Source organism: Tamandua tetradactyla, chromosome 20, assembly GCF_023851605.1.
Source record: "Tamandua tetradactyla isolate mTamTet1 chromosome 20, mTamTet1.pri, whole genome shotgun sequence".
Classification (NCBI taxonomy): Eukaryota; Metazoa; Chordata; class Mammalia; order Pilosa; family Myrmecophagidae; genus Tamandua; species Tamandua tetradactyla.
Genome location: NC_135346.1, coordinates 38,467,372 through 38,484,115, shown reverse-complemented (window position 1 = coordinate 38,484,115; position 16,744 = coordinate 38,467,372). Strand labels below are relative to the sequence as shown.

Sequence of the window (16,744 nt, the reverse complement as noted above, 5' to 3'; positions counted from 1 at the left end):
TTTTTTTGCGTTGCTTTCAGTCTTAATTATTATTATTAATATTATTATTATTTGCATTATACTTATACAATTCAGTCTATGAGGCTGAGTGGGAACCTGATTTCTCTTGGAATCCCTAGAAAGATTCTGTCCATACATATGTATATTAAAAAAACAGGTTCAATGTGATCCTAAGAATGTCAGATTCATTAGACTGTACTTTCAGGGTCTGTCCTGGGTGAAAAATTACATGTTTGGCTGATTTTTAAAAGGGAATGATAAAACCAATCTTAAAACAGCATTTCCTTTTATAACTTTTAGTTCTGATTTTTGAGGCAGCAAAAAGACAAATAATACTGACATTAACGTATTATGTTTTTTTCTTTGTTGAATATGGAGAAATGAGCTGGAAGACTGCAGGTCAGACACCCTTAATCTATATTTCTAGAGGGAGGGGGATGGGGAATGGGCCTCTTAGCCACTGAGCTTGTTTCAAGAAACTGGAGAGCCCAGTGTTTTAAAGATTCCCTTATATGGATGCACACAGATTGTGAGCGTGCTTCCTGCATTCCAATCTCAAGCCCTGAGGATACAAGGACTGTGAAGCAGGTAAGAAATTAGATTTTCCACATCCACTAAAACCCTACTTTGTACAGGAAGTATTAGCTGCAGCCTGCAGCCCTTCACTTGGAATCCCAGGTGCCCTAGAAAGCTTTGCTGTGATATGCTGCATCTGCTACAGCTCTGTGGCCTCTCATTTCCAACAGCATTCTGTAGCCCTGGCCAAATAAATCAGTAATGTCACCTTACCTTACTCTGTGGTGTATGTGGGTGATCTTTTCCACTAAACTGTGCCTCACCTGAAATGATGCTGTATATTATGCCACCTGCCCTCCCTTGGAACTGTCAAGGGGATGACAGAATTATTTTCTCAGATCAAATTAACCTCATCAGAATTGTGTCTGGTCAACTGGGAGAGATCTACAGCTAGGAAACTGTGGCCAGAAAAGTGGCTTTCTCCTCTCCCCTAAGTGCATGTCACTTCCAAGGTTGATATTTCCCAAAGTGTGGGAATTGGGGGAGGTACCTTCGGATAGTTCAGGGAAATGGTATTTAATCACAGGGAGTCACACAGTGAAAGTTATTTCCCATTCAATTTCCTATCAATTTTTCTGACAACCTTAATGAGAACGTCTCAATTGGAACTGACATGTCTCTCATACCTCTCTCATATCTGCTTATCTCTGCTCTTAACAAAGAGAAGGAGTAGGCCTCAAGTTTAGAGAGCTGGTTGTGCAGCAGCTAGAATTATATTACTTCTATTTTTATTGAACTTGTTATTCTGGTTAGTTTCTAATGAAGGCAAGACTTTTTTTTTTAATGGAAGTGAAATAAAGCTTCCTTTTAAAGATAACTTAAAGTATGTTGATTTAAATAAAAGTATTATGTCAATAATAGACCTAATGGTATGTGGACACGGCAAAAGTTGTGGCAACTACCCATCAGTGACTAAGCTTTGGAAACTCAAAGCCTAGAGGGCTCCCTCTTGATCAGGGCTTGTCACCCTGACTGCACATCAGAATCAAGGGTGGAGCTTTTAAAACATCTGGCTCTCTCTCTCTCAGCCAACACAACAAGCAAACTCACTGCCCTCCCCCTCTCTATGTGGGACATGACTCCCAGGAGTGTGGATCTTCCTGGCAACGTGGGACAGAAATCTTAGAATGAGCTGGAACTCAGCATCAAGGGATTGAGAAAATCTTCTCAACCAAAAGGGAGAAGAGTGAAATGAGACAAAATAAAGTGTCAGTGGCTGAGAGATTCCAAACAGAGTCGAGAGGTTATCCTGGAGGTTATTCTTACACATTAAATAGATATCACCTTTTTAGTTAAGGTGTAACAGAGAGGCTGGAGGGAACTGCCTGAAAATGTAGAGCTGTTTTCCAGTAGCCATGTTTCTTGAAGATGATTGTATAATGATAAAGCTTTCGCAATGTGACTGTGTGATTGTGAAAACCTTGTGTCTGATGCTTCTTTTATCTACCTTATGGACAGATGAGTAAAATATATGGATTAAAAATAAATAAATAATAGGGGGAACAAATGTTAAAACAAATTTAGTAGCTTGAAATGCTAGTGATCAATGAAAGGGAGGGGTAAGGGGTATGGTATGTACGATTTTTTTCTGTTTTCTTTTTATTTCTTTTTCTGAATTGATGCAAATGTTCTAAGAAATGATCATAATGATGAATATACAGCTATGTGATGAAAAAAAGAATGTTCATATTGTATGTTGATTGGTTTTGTTAATAAAAATTAAAACAAAACAAGACAAAACAAAAACACCTGATTCCCCTCCCAGAGATTTTGTTTGCCTTGAAGTAGGATGGGGCTCAGACCTCAGGGTTTCTTAGAAGGTTCCCTAACAAGCAGCTGTAGCTGAGACCACTGTGCTGGCCACACTGCCTCCCTGGAGTGTGGAGGGGCCAGTGGCATAACACTCGGTTGACCGAACTGCTCTAGTGTCCAGGTGCTCCGTCCATCGGGGTGGCCCCATAGGAAAGTCATTGATCCAGAAGTATATAATCAAGGCTCTGATTTCTCAGCATTACAGACAAGACTAATGAGATAAGCATAACATGCTTCAGGGATTAGGTGGTTTTGGACAAAGGTGACTGAGTGCATCTATCTGTATCTTGAAGATTTTAGAGGATCAGTGGGTACATTTCCAGTTCACCTGCTAGTGCAGAGCTGAGACGACACTCCCCTCCTTCATCCAGCCCATGGTTAATGGCCCTGTCTGAGGAGTGGAGGATACAAAAATGGCCCTCACCTGAGAATCCTGTCCTCTCAACCCCTCCTCTCTGTTTCTACAGATTGGTTTGTTCTTGTTTTACGGCATTTCTCACTTTATTGGTCTTGTCTCTTTGTGAGTCTAGGCTGGTGACTGCAGACTTTTTGCTTCACATATTTCCATCAGAAAAAATTTGAGCAAATTTACCTATACCTATTTATAGTGATACCTGTTTATTAACTCTATACAGCTGTCATTGTCACATATGTGTTCACACATAGTAGCGCATTCTTGTTTTTCAGTGACAATAGTTAACCGCTCTGTTATCCTCTGGCCCACGCCCTGGAGGGTGAACCCTCTGTTTTGAAGACCGTGGGTGTAGTTTGTGAACAGGGCCACTGGGGAAGGGACCGTGTCTCATGGCCTCAGAGCCTCCTGGGGGCCCCTGGGGGGCGGGCTCAAGGCCAGGTCTGGGGGACCAGTGACTCATCTGCCACACCATTTCTGCCATGTACCTGAAATTGCCAAGGACCCTGGCAGGTCTGCTTCCCATATTAAGCCATGCCTAAAGGATGTAAATATACTTAAAGTCTGTAAAGTTATGGAAATAATGGGAATCATCTGGGATCAGGGCGCCTCCCTTCCACAGCACTGGCTCATTTTCAATCAAGAACGAGACCCGGCTCTTTGTCTGGCCAGAGGAACACTAATAAACGGGGTCCAGGGGCATCGCTGGATGGCGCCTGAGTGTAGAAACAAGGCTCACCTCTGGGGAAGGAGTCTTTTCTCAGGGCAATGGGCTAAATAATCCTGGATCAAGAATAGGTGGGAATAGGGGCTAAGAGTCTGAGGTGGGCTTTCACTTTTTTACTTTCCCCACATCAGAATCGTGTACATTTGTTAAGTGAGCAAGTATTTCTTTTTTAAGGGAAAAAAAAGCAATAGGTATTTATTGCAATAAATTCAAACAATAATTTAGAGCATACAGGAAAAAATGAAAGACCCCTCTCTCCCTGCTCTCTCAATCCTATGACACCCCAAAGATATAACTTCTCTTTTCAGCTTGGTAAATATTACTTCCATAACCAAGCAAAGAAAATAATCACTCACACACACTCACACACACACACAAGGTGAGAAGAATTAGTAGGCTGAAACAGAAAAACATCGGGGAGAATATTCCTCAGACATGAACCACGGCCATCTCAGTGCAGGAGCGTATGGGCTTCTCTGTGCTCTCTGCCCATGAACTTACTGCAGTTGTGTAATAAAAACAAAATTCACAAAAAGGGACTACAAAGTGGAAGAACGAGAACAGAGAGATCAGATGTGGGGCTGTAACTAAGACCAAAAACCATCCACAAAGCTCAGCTGCACTTCTCTCCATGCCGGTTTTCTAAACTCAAGGATCTTTGGAATCGGGACTCAGGTCTAGGCTCCTGCCCCAATCCTGGTACTAGCCGTGACCTTGGGAGTCACCCCTCTCTCACAGCCTCAGTTTACCAATCTGCAAAATGCAGGATTGCACTAGATCAGTTGTGCCACTCCCCCCACACCCCAGGGTGGGGAGTATTAGGTATTAGTATCCACAGATGGTTTGGGTTGTCACAACTGGGGGATTGCTACTGGGCTCTAGTGGGTAGAGACCAGAGATGCTGCTCAACGTTCTATAATGCACAGGACAGCTCCCCCCACAACACAGAAATACCCAAATGCCAGTGGTGTTGGGGTTGAGAAACCTGCCCTGGAAAGTCCCTGTTCCTCCTTCAACTCTAAGTGGGCCAGACCCCCATCTCCAGCAGGAGCAGTAACGCTCTCGAACAACTGATCAAAGTGTGATTCTGAAGATGAGAGAAGAAATTTTAAAATGGGGGCAAAGGCAGAGAACACTCTCTCGTCCTGGGTAGGAGGCCAGGTCCAGAGGCACGGTGAGGCAGAACAGCTGTCTCCTTCCCAGGGATGCAGGCCCTTCCTCCTTACACGAGCGAATAGGGCCCTCTCCTGGTGAATGACGGCACAACAAGCGATGGGCGGCTGATGTAGAAAACTGTACAGTTTGAGTAAAAACTTGGTGATCATGCCGCATTTCCTTAATGACCACTGTCCCACGTTCCCAGGGTAGGAAATACTGGGGAACATGCTAGACATTAATAACGGAAGTTCTTTTAGCGCACACCAGATTTATAAATACACACTTAACAAATGCTGACCTAATTTCAGACTAGATTCTACAAATATTTATTAAGAACCTAATATGACCAGACCATTTATGGACACTGGATAAATGATAGATGTAGTAGTAAATGGCAAGGGAAAGGGAGATCTTTTCAATATGTAGTGCAGAAAATGTTCCATGAAATGATCATGGTGATGAATGTACAACTATGTGATGATATTGTGAGTTATTGATTATATACCAAGAATGGAATGATCATATGGTAAGAGTATTTGTGTTGTTTGTTGTTATGTTTAAAAAAATTAGAAAATTAAAAAAAACCAAAAAGACAAAAAAAAAATTAGTGGTGCAGAGGCAATTTGGTAACATTATGGGGAAAAAAATGAAATTGAGTTTTTAAATCCCACTACACACAAACATTAGTTCCAGGTGCATAAGACCTAAATGTAAAAGGCTAAACTCTAAAACTCTTAGAGGATAACATACATTAATGACTTTGGAGTAGGGAAGATTTTTTTTTAAAGGTCACAAAAGCACCAACTATGAAGGAGAATGATAACTATGATTACACGAAATGTTACAAACTTCTGTTCATCAAAAGCCAAGCCACAGACATATATTTGTGATGTATATATATCCATAGCATGCAAATAACTTCCACAAATCAATGAGAAAAAGATAACTCAAAAATAGGCAAAAAATTGCATACAACACTTCACAAAGGAGGTTATTCAAATGGCCAGTGATATACAGAAAGGAGCTCAGCATCATCAGACGTCAGGGAAATCAAGAGCATAATGAAATGTCATGGCACACTCACCAGAATGGCTGTAATTCAAAAGACAGACAAATTTAAACAATCATGAAGATGCAAAGAAATTTAAATTCTTGCACCTTTCTGAATTAGAGTGATATTGGTACAAACACTTTGTAAAACTTTTTGTCAGTATTTACTGAAGCTGAACATATGTCTGCCCACCTCTTGACAAGACATTTCACTACTAGGTATTTACCTATTAGCAATGACAGCATACTTCCGCCACAAGGCATGTACAGGAATATTCATGACAACTTTATTCATAAGAGTCTCAAACTAGAAACACCCCAAATGTCTATCTACAGTAGAATGGATCATTCACCTAGTCTACTCACACAATGAGAATGCCACTCAGTAATGAAAAAGAATGAAGTGCAGCTAACACTGTACCGCAAGGATGCACTGCACAGAGATAATGTTGAATGCGAGAAGTCAGAGAGGAAAGGGAAAGCTCACTGGTTGATTTTATATATGTGAAGTTAAAGGGCAGAGAAGTCAGAAACATGGATGGGAAGAGGGCATGCGGAAACTATGGCGCTGTGAAAGTTCTGTATTTAGATACGGGCGGGGGTATCCCCTAGGGATGGACCTCCATTAGGCTGTACTTAGGATTTATGCATTTGACCGTAGGTAGGTTATACCTTAAGTAAAAACACACATAGGGCAGGCCATGGTGGCTCAGCAGGCAGAATTCTCACCTGCCGTGCCAGACACCAGGGTTTGCTTCCTCGTGCTTGCCCATGCAAAAAAAAAAAACAAAACCAACACACATACACAAAAAAACTTCACAGGTACATGGGTTTCTAGATAATATTGACCCTGAATTTTGAGAAACATTTACAAGCTCCTGTCTTAATAATGATGAAAATACACTATTGTCCAAGTTATTAAACTTTTCAATCTATATTCCTTCCATCGACAAATGAATGAGATGATAATCTATTAAAAAAAGCAAGTCACAGAATGAGAAAAGATATCTGCAGCACATAAATAATCAATATGGAACCCACATCCAGGAAAAAAATGTTAAAAAAGACAGAGGACTCAACAGAAAAATGGGCAAAAGAGTTTTGCTTTCCCCTTTGTGCCTCTCAGTATCTTTCCAGTTTTTTCTAAAATTAGCATATACTACTACATAAAAATTATTTTTTACTTCAATATAATACATCAATGTAGTTTCCTTGTTAAAAAAAAAAAGGCTCAAGTCCCTGTTGAGCTTTAATGCAGGTCTTCTACTTGGTTCTTAGAAAAAAGTACTGTTTGGTGTTTTTTCTCTAGATTACCTCTCAGTGCAATGCTGTTTTGTGGGGTTTATTTTTTGTCTACTTTTTGAAGCATTATAATGTTGGTATGGAGATTGCTTTTTTCACTCAATATTATGTCTTTCACCATTTTTCTATCTTGGTATATACAAAGCTATTTAATTATCTATTCTTTTAAACGCTTCAGAGTCTGTTTCCCTCCTTCCTTTATTATTTGTATTCTTCTTTAAAGAGAACAAATGAGAGGTCATTTAATACTTACTCAATTCTAGCATCTTAAACTGAAAGGTCCCAGAAAGCTCATGCCTCATTTTAATCACAGAAAACAGTCTCAGCCTTGGAGTTTCCCCAGCAGCTTGGAGAAAGTCGAGCGCAGAGCTCTGTCGAGCCCTGACTCATGCGCTGGGCCTGCCTTCCCCTGCAAGGACTGAAATCAGTCTCGGAAACCTACGCTTTAGTTCTTCCACTTCTGCTGCTGATTTGCTGTGTGACTTCAGGTGAGTTTGTCCCCTCTCTGGTTTTACATTTATCACTTATCAATACATGGAGTTGGAGCCTAGATGCTCCTGCAGCCTCTCAGCTCTGAAGTGTCCTATTTGCTCAGTGATATATCCAAATGACCACCCAGGCAGGGGTGCTTAAGGAAAGCATTTCCTTTCCTTGCAGCCCTCATCAATGTCTGCCACCTGGGGTTCACAGAGGAGGCTTAATTGACACGTGGTGGCCACTTAAGAAAGCAGGTACTAACAGGGGACACTTAGGAACTCAGGTTTCAGAGACCAGTCCACCCGCTCTTCCACTGGTCCTGAAGCTTCTCTATCTTCTTAATCCAGAGCACTCTCCTACTGATTACTGAGACTCCTGAAGGCTAAGTTGCCATAGCAACTCAGACCCACTGAACCGTGTTAAAAACAAGTTAACATCTTAAAGAGGAACAATTAGCTGTCTCAAGAGTCCTTTTACAGGGGTAAAGAGAGGCAATTATTCTGTAAGGAGGAAGAGCAAACGGTCTCCATTGCAGAGACTCTCAGATGGGTGAGGCTCTGAGAGCAGCTCTTACAAGTCTTTCATTTTAAGCTGGGACACCGCGGCCTGGAGTGACCTGGCTTACCCAAGTGCACAGGACAACTGGAGGCGAGGAGCCCTTTCTAGCTCATATTCTGGAGCTCTTTCTATTATCCCTTCTTTCTCACTTCTCTCCACCTTTCTTCTTTCTCCTTACTAATTACCTCCTTTCCTGGCCCCTCTGCTTTTACATTTATCACTTCAAGATGATCTCTGGACTAGATGACCTCTGGACTAGATGATCTCTGGACTAGATGATCTCTGGACTAGATGACCGCAAATAGCCTTGCCCTTCCTTCACCTTCCTGTTGGTTCTTCTTCCTGCAGCCCAAATGGGCTTTTGAGAAAGTAAATAAGATCCTGTCACTCTCCTAATCATACCCACAAGGCCTTGATGACCTGCTGCCTGGCTGCCTCTCCCACCTGAGCGCCAACCCTGTTCCTGGGCACTCCAGCTCACCCAGGGTCCTTTCTATGTCCTTGAAGACATCAACTCCATCTTCTCCAAAATCAGCACATCCTCTGCCCACACCCATCACTCTCTATTTTATCCTATTAGCATGTTTATTACGCCACAGCACCTATCTATCGTATCTGAAAATACACTTTTTGATGGTTTATTTCTTTATTGATGTCCCTTACTGGAATGAAACAGGTAGTAATTTCTCTCTTGTTCATGGCCACTTCCCCATGACTGAGAACTGTGCCCGGCAATGCCCAGGCTCTCACTACCTTTTTTGTAGAATGTGTATAGATGGAAGAATGGATGAATGAATACTGGAAGAGATTCCCATTGCAGCCTGAGGATGCTGCACCCCCCAGAGTCACCTTCATCTCCATTTCCCTCAATTGCTCTGGGTTGTTAACAGTTACCCCCAAACCTATAGGACTGGGCCCACCTGTGGACAACACACATGGAGGACAGAGACAAACTGGAGTGCACTGGGGCAGGATGTGGGGAATGCAGCTTGAAGGGGAGATTTTCTCTATAAGCCATGAAAGCTGGCCAGTGTAGAGGAGTGGTCCCATCAGAAAGAGAGGGGTCGGTTCTCTGTGGTCCGGGAGGTGGAGATTGCAGAGAGGCAAGCTTTTGCTCACTATGAAAACTGCTACCAATATTTAGTTCTTGCTCTATGTACTTTACTTGCGTTCTCTCCTGTCATCCTTTAAACTATCCTGCAGGATGAATCATTATCTCCCATCACATAAAATGAAGATAATACCACAAGCTCTTCCTTCAGCCCGGAGTAGTCTTCCCCAATTCTTCACTGGGATAATTCTGGCCCATTCTCCAGGACCCCTTCTCAGGGAAGTCCTCTCTCAACCCCAAGACCACAACATGTTCTGTTTTATATCCCCACTGAATCCTGCACTTCTCTCTCATAGCACTTATAATAATGATTGGAAATACTTAATTTCTGTGTAAATACTAGATTGTGTGGGATACAGGACAGGGACTGGTTACTGCTGCATCCCCTAGCACCACGCCTGGCTTGTGATCGATGAGGAATTATCCCCTTACTGAATGAGTGAAAAAATAAGGCAGAACTGTCAAGGCCAGTGAATGAGGGTGGAGCCAGGGTTGTCACCGATGTCTGTCTGACTCCAGGGCCAGTGCCCTTTCTACAAAGTAATGGTCAGAGCTGTTCGAAAATAGAATGAAAATTTAACGTGTGACCCTGCACTGGAAGTGTACAAATTTAACTGCAGGACCTCTTGGACACGGATGGCATTGCCAAGAGAGGGCTCAAGTGTTTGCCTGGGGAGGGGGTCCCTGCCTGCCTGGAGACACTCCAATTCCTTTGGGCTCAGGACTTACCAGGGCTTGCTCAATAAGGAGGCAAAACAGGATGGCATTGCCCACTTCCCGCAGACTCTGGAACACATCTGTTTTGAGCTCTGCATACTCAATGATGTCCTTCAGCTGGTGATGGAAGAATTCCAGGATCCCTGGGAGAAGAAGTGAGATGGTCAATGGGGAGTTAACGCTACTCAGGCAGGCTTATGGGAAGTGTTAATTCAGCAGCAGCCCCAGACCTGACTCCAGGATACTAAAAAACCAAGTCATGCACCCCTCTGTCTTCCAGCCCAGAGGTGAAAGCTTTTTTCAGGGCCCCATCCCAGATAAAGCACAGAAAGGTGGCTCAAATCCTTTTCAGAAGAAAGCGGGTAAACGAAACCAAACAAACACAAAAAAGGGCAGCCTCTGACTTTTCCCTAGTTCTTCTAAAAAGTTGCCTGAATTCCTAATAAAGACAAGAGTTACCAATTTTTTTTCACTGTAGAAAGCAGTTTTGTTGAGATATATTCACATACAATACAATCCATCCAAAGTGTACAATCTATGCTGTTAGTGTATTTCATTTTGGACATTTTTTTACTCCAAAAGGTAGAACCCTACACCCCTTAGCAGTCAACTCTCAATCCCTCTATCATTCTCTAGTTTTAAATAACCACTAATCTAATTTGTTCTCTATAGACTTTTTATATTTACATTTTATATAAATAGAAACATACAATATGTAGTATTTTGTGTCTTCTTTTTTACTTAGCATAATGCTTCTCAAGCATTATTATTATTATTTTTAAATTAGAGAAGCTGTAGTTCTACAGAAAAGTCCTATAAAAAACACAACATTCCGTATACTATTGATTGTAAAGTATCCTATTGATGATACTTTACATTAGTGTGGTACCTATATTACAAGTGAAGAAAGAATATCAAAATAGTACTATTTAACTATAGCCCAAAGCTTACATTAGGTGTATTCTCCCCCATATACCACCCTATTATTAATACTTTGTATTAGTGCCACACATTTGTTATAATTCATAAAAGGACACTCATATATTTACACTATTAACTCCAGCCCATCATCCAAAAAAGGGTTCATTGTGTTATACAGTTTTATCTTCTAGCTTTCATTCCCAAAACTTCCCCTTTCACCCACATTCACAAACATTATTTGGCACTGTTAGTTACACTCCCAATAATGTGCTACCACCACCACAATCCATTTCCAAACCTTTACAATCAACCTAAATAGAAATTCTGCAGAAATTAAGCATCAGCTCCCCATTCTGTATCCCAATCTATCCTATGGCAACCTCTGTTCTAGATTTGTAGATCCTTCTTGAAGAAATATCTAAGTCTATTGCCCATTTTTAAAAAATAGTGTTGTTTCTCTTTCTATTATTGAGTTGTAGGATTTCTTTATATATTTTGGATATTAAACCCTGATTGCATCTGTGGTTTCCAAATATTTTCTCCTATTGAATAGGTTGTCTTTTCACTTTCATGACAAATCAAGAGGCCACCTGAACACTTGGGTGTGTCACATTTCCATGGAAGTAATCTAACTAAAAGGTCATACTCAGAATTGGGTGCGCTAGTCTTCACAGAAATGATCTAATCAAAGATGTCTACCCTAAATAATAGACCTGGCCTAACAAGGTTGTTTTTGTTTTGCCTCTCTCTGTATATTTTCAACTCACCTTTCCTTGTCTCATGCTCCTTTTGCCCGGATTGCAAACTCTGGGAGGAGGATCACCCCAAAGAGGACCTTTCCAAGTCAGTATAACCCAGCACAACAGGGCCAGGGACCCAAGGAAGGGGCACAGACCAGCTCCAAACTGCTCTGGGGAGGGCATCAGGATGTACTCCAAAAGCATCCCCAAGACTGTGCTTTCCTGGCCTGCCCAGGCTAACTATACCCACAGCCCTGAGGAAGCACTGTGTCTTTAAATCTCTATTGCCTCTGCCCCTGCCCAGGGTGAGGCTGAAAGAATGGCTACTGCCACCTTTATCCAGACTGGGTTGAAACAGTAACTCAAAGCTGGGACCCAGTGATCAGAATTCACTAATCAAAAATTGTGATTGGTCATGCCCACTCCTGTTCTTGGGGAAGAGGATTATTATGTCCCTTTCTGCCACCAGTAAGCAAACCAGGGACTGGATCCCAAGGCAGCCTGCAACAAGAGTGGGGGATGAACACTGATGTGCAGAGAGAGCAACTCACTATTCTTTACCATAGTTTATTAGCCTCTTCCTCTCGCTCTTCCCTGGATGTTGTGTGGTGTTTTTCTGGCCTCTGGAGTCTCAGAACATTGTTTCCAACAGTTTCTGCCTGTTTAATAGCTGTTTTGGTGGAAGGACTGAGTCCTGAAGCTCACAACTCTGTCATCTTCCCTGGAAGTTCCCGCAGGAGTTAACATTTGTTTATAGGTATTAGATATTGTGCTAAGCATTTTATCTGCAATATCTCATTTAATACTTATAAAACACTATGAATTAGGCATTATACTCCCTGTTTCTAGATAAGGCTCAGAGAAGGTGAGTATATTGCCCATAGTCACATAGCTTGTAAGAAAAGAGTAACTATCTTCCTGGCAATGTGGGACAGAAATCCTAGAATGAGCTGGAATTCAGCATTAAGAGATTGAGAAAATCTTCTCAACCAAAAGGGAGAAGAGTGAAATGAGACAAAATAAAGTGTCAGTGGCTGAGAGATTCCAAACAGAGTCGAGAGGTTATCCTGGAGGTTATGCTTATGCATTAAATAGATATCACCTTGTTAATCAAGACATAATGGAGAGGCTGGAGGGAGCTGCCTGAAAATGTGAGGCTGTGCTCCAGTGGCCATGTTTCTTGAAGATAATTGTATGATGATAACGGCTGTCGCAGTGTGACTGTGTGGTTGTGAGAGCCTTGTGTCTGATGCTCCTTTCGTCTACCTTATCAACAGACAAGTAAAACATATGGACTAAAAATAAATAAATAATAGGGGAACAAATGTTAAAATAAATTTAGTAGATTGAAATGCTAGTGATCAATGAAAGGTAGGGGTAAGGGGTATGGCATGTATGAATTTTTTCTGTCTTCTTTTTATTGCTTTTTCTGAATTGATGCAGATGTTCTAAGAAATGATCATGATGATACATACACAACTATGTGATGATAGTGTGAGTTATTGATTATATAACAAGAACAGAATGATCATATGATAAGAATGTGTTTGTATGTGGTTATGTATCACAAATAAAAAATAAATTAATGAAAAAGAAAGGGAGGGGGAAGGGGTATGGTATGTATGAGTTTTTTTCTGTTTTTTTCTTCCTTTTTCTGAATTGATGCAAATGTTCTAAGAAATGATCATGATGATGAATATGCAACTATGTGATGATATTGTGAATTACTGATTATATACGTAGAACGGAATGATCTTATGTTAAGAATGTATTTCTTTGTTGTCATATTAAAAAATTTTTTTTTAAATTAATAAAACAAACAAACAAACAAAACCATGAGTGAATAAATCACCACTGTTAAATCTGAAAAACAAAAAAAGAAAGAAAAGAGTAACTAAAACTGAAAACAGGGCTTTTGACCCCAGCCTTCTGTGGTGAATCACTCTATCCCAGAACCTGACATTTTGGGTTTTGGAAAAATACTAAATGCCAAAATCACGGCCTCCACCTTTTCCTGTCTCCCACATCCCACATTTAGTCCCTGTTACATTCACTGTTAGGGAAGGAAAGAGTTATTTTTCCTGCCAGGCAGTTGAATGGCAAAAGCTTCTGTTTCTGGACTCACCTTAGGTATGGTATTTTGAACCATCCCAGTAGAGGAGGCAATTCTGGAGGTGCTGAGCTAATGAAGACTTTTACATGTAAATATTGCTATTCATTATTTAAACGCTTTCATATTAATAATCCTTTTCCCCCTTCCCAGTAGGCCTGTGTGGGAGGCCAGCAGGTATCATTTACCTTCACTGGTGGGAGAGGATACCAGTGCTCAGAGCGATTAAAAATGGCTAGCTACTAGCAAAGGCAGGATGCAAATCCAGGGCTCGGAGTCCCAGTCCAGTGCTCTGCCAGCCCACTGGCGTATTAAGAGATGCTTATGCTAACAGGTAGATGGCCCGAGCCACTTCGTTCCCACCATGGGTTGGGTCTGGATCATTTTTCTATCACCGACCCCTATCCCAGTCCCTCATCACCCACCTGGGGATCCGTATTCGTGCCGGGGCAAGCGGCATATCTTGGGCATCACCTCTATCAATGTTTTCACATACTGTAGGATGGTTCCTTGGAGCTGATGAAACAAGAGTACAAGATGAATGAAATAATCCACAACTACTGGACATGCATTTGTGGGCTGAAAGCTGGGCAACTGGAGTGTATATGGAGGTTCAGCTGAGACCAGTGGGCAAAACATTTCTCCTCAAGGAGGGAGTAGTCTCTCTCCTAAAGAAGGTGGCCAGCCCCACTGTCACATGCAGAGGACACAAGAGCGAGCTCCGTTCATGAATGTTTTGGGCATACAGTCTTCAAGGCCATATTTCCAGGCATGCAGTTCTTCCTGGACTTAGGATGCTTGGATGAAGCCCAGATTGAGAGCTAAGGTGATATGGGACCAGGGAGCTGTGGGGATTGAGTCACACTATCTAATTTAAGTATGGAAAATACATCATCCATTCATCTCTCTTTTGTCCAATTCCAATTTCCACATTACTTTTCTTACTCTGGATTTAGCCTCATAAGCCTTAATAACCTATGAGTCCACATAGCTGCTATAAGAGAAATGGAACTAGCAGGTGAATCCTATTTGCTATTCCTCACCCGGTTATACATTTTCCTTTTGTTATCTCAAAACTTCAGGAAAATCTTGTTTAACTGTTTTAGCCTTGCTTTAGCAGTGTCATATGACCACACATGCAGCAGAATGGTAGAGATACAGAATTCCTTTGAGATCAGTACAGTGGTGAGCAAGAAATCCCAAGGGGGAAAAGCATGGTGATTGATTATATATGTCTACCATGGCACAGGAGCGGAAAATGGGAGCACATGTGTTATGGATCTCCCATGCTCAAATTAGAGACTGCAGTCCAGGAGGGGCATATCAGCACTCATTAGCAGGCCCTAGACGTCAAAAAATCAAGATTGCTGTGCTCAGTTATCAAATACAAGGAGTGGGTCTGGGATCAGAAAATGGGAGGCAAAGCCACAGGTCAGCGAGTACTCAGAAATGTATCAGCAACAAGTAAGAGTAACTAAAGGATAAGGGCAAAGGACTCCCGGGGTGATTATTATAGACAGAGTTGGAGTGCCTGTGCATTGTTTTTACAGGCCAAGTAAACAGTGAAACAGACCCCCCCCCCTCCCCGGGCATGTCCCAGGGGCCTCATCCAGGCATCTCCTTACCAAGCTCTTGACGATCTTCAGCAGCTCCTCCATGACCACAGCAATGCCCTGGTAACCCAGCAGCCTGCAGATGGTCTTGAAATGTGGAGGCCCCACGAAGTTCCTGTAGGAGCTGTAGATGTGGCTGTAAGCAATGTTGAGAGGCTGGAAAAGAGCAATGGAAGCAGCTAAGTGGATGCTGGTGAGAGTTCCGGCAGATATCGCTTGGATAGAAGGGATGGGGATCTGAAGTCATTAGCGTTCTCACTGATGATGCCCGTGAATATGCTGGGAAGATGTTGGCCATGGATAGTGATGTAGACAGTGGCCACAGGATGGGGCAAAGATCAGTAGATGGAACAGCTGTTTGTAATGGAAGAAGAAAAAGGTCTTTCTGCCATCCACAACTGTCCACACACACAACCACCTCCCCCAGCTGTGAGTTTTATAAATTGAGCCATGGCGTAGCAGGTGAGATAGCTGACTTGCTTTTTCTAGAGGCATTTCTGGTACTAGAAACTGGCTGGAAGGAACGTGAAAACTTAACTGATTTAACATCATCTTTCTTTCTACTTTTAGTTGTTTACCTATGACAGGGTAGGTTCTTGGAAAGAGGCTGGGGAGTCAGGGCACTTCTGCTGAGTGCAGGGGACAGTCACATATGGATTTTTTGAGCCTTAGTTCCTTCATCTATGAAATGAAGGGGCTGGATGAAACCAGTGGTTTCATAACTTTTATAGCAGTGGTCCAAAGATGCCATGGAAACTTGGATGTCCCACAGATAAAAGCAGAGCTGCTCTATTTTGATGCTGGTTGAGGGGCCCAGAGCCCCATCCCTGGACTGGCCACCTCCATCTTCCTCTGAATCCCATGAGACACCTTCACTGAATCCTATGGCTCCATGGAATACAGTTGAATATCCTCAGGGGGATCACTTTAAGATGCCTTCCTGTTTGAGAACGTATGGCCAAAATATAAGGCCCTAAATTGGTCTCATTTAGTTGGTGAGATTGTAAAGTTATCAATGAACAGTGCTAGCTTTTGAAATGGGACCATTTATGGAGCCCCTTAGTGAAGCCCTCCACGTGTAATTCCATTTAATCTGTACCACAGACTTACAAGATATGTACACTTCTTAGCCCCATTTCACAATAATGGACCTAAAATAAGGGAATTGAAGCTCAGGGAAGCAAAGCAGCTTGCTCAAGGTCACACAGTTCAAAGATAGCTGAGCTGTGATATGAACCTAGGCATGGCTGATGCCAAAGCCCATGCTCTAAACACCTATCTATAATGGTGTATTTTGGAAGTGGAATTCTTACATAAAACATCTTCAGGTTTTTAGATAAGGTTTCATCTCAAAACTTAGTTCTGAGGATATATTTTTTCCTTACTGGGAATTGTAAAAATGTTGTACACAGAACGTGTAAATATGGGAAGGCCACATGTGATATTCTATTAGCTGAAAC

The 16,744-nt window shown here is 42.0% G+C and overlaps 1 protein-coding gene across 4 annotated transcripts in view; it reads right to left on the bottom strand.

The window, feature by feature from the left end:
* The window catches only part of CYFIP2 (cytoplasmic FMR1 interacting protein 2), a 151,511-nt gene that overhangs the window by 28,648 nt on the left and 106,119 nt on the right, over window positions 1–16,744 (bottom strand). For all 4 annotated transcript variants that reach the window (XM_077137523.1, XM_077137525.1, XM_077137524.1 and 1 more), the window contains 3 exons: window positions 15,297–15,440; window positions 14,097–14,187; window positions 9,913–10,043 (listed from right to left, as the gene is read on the bottom strand). In XM_077137523.1, the coding sequence (XP_076993638.1) occupies window positions 9,913–10,043; window positions 14,097–14,187; window positions 15,297–15,440 (366 nt within the window). The remainder of the gene's footprint in view (window positions 1–9,912; window positions 10,044–14,096; window positions 14,188–15,296; window positions 15,441–16,744) is intronic.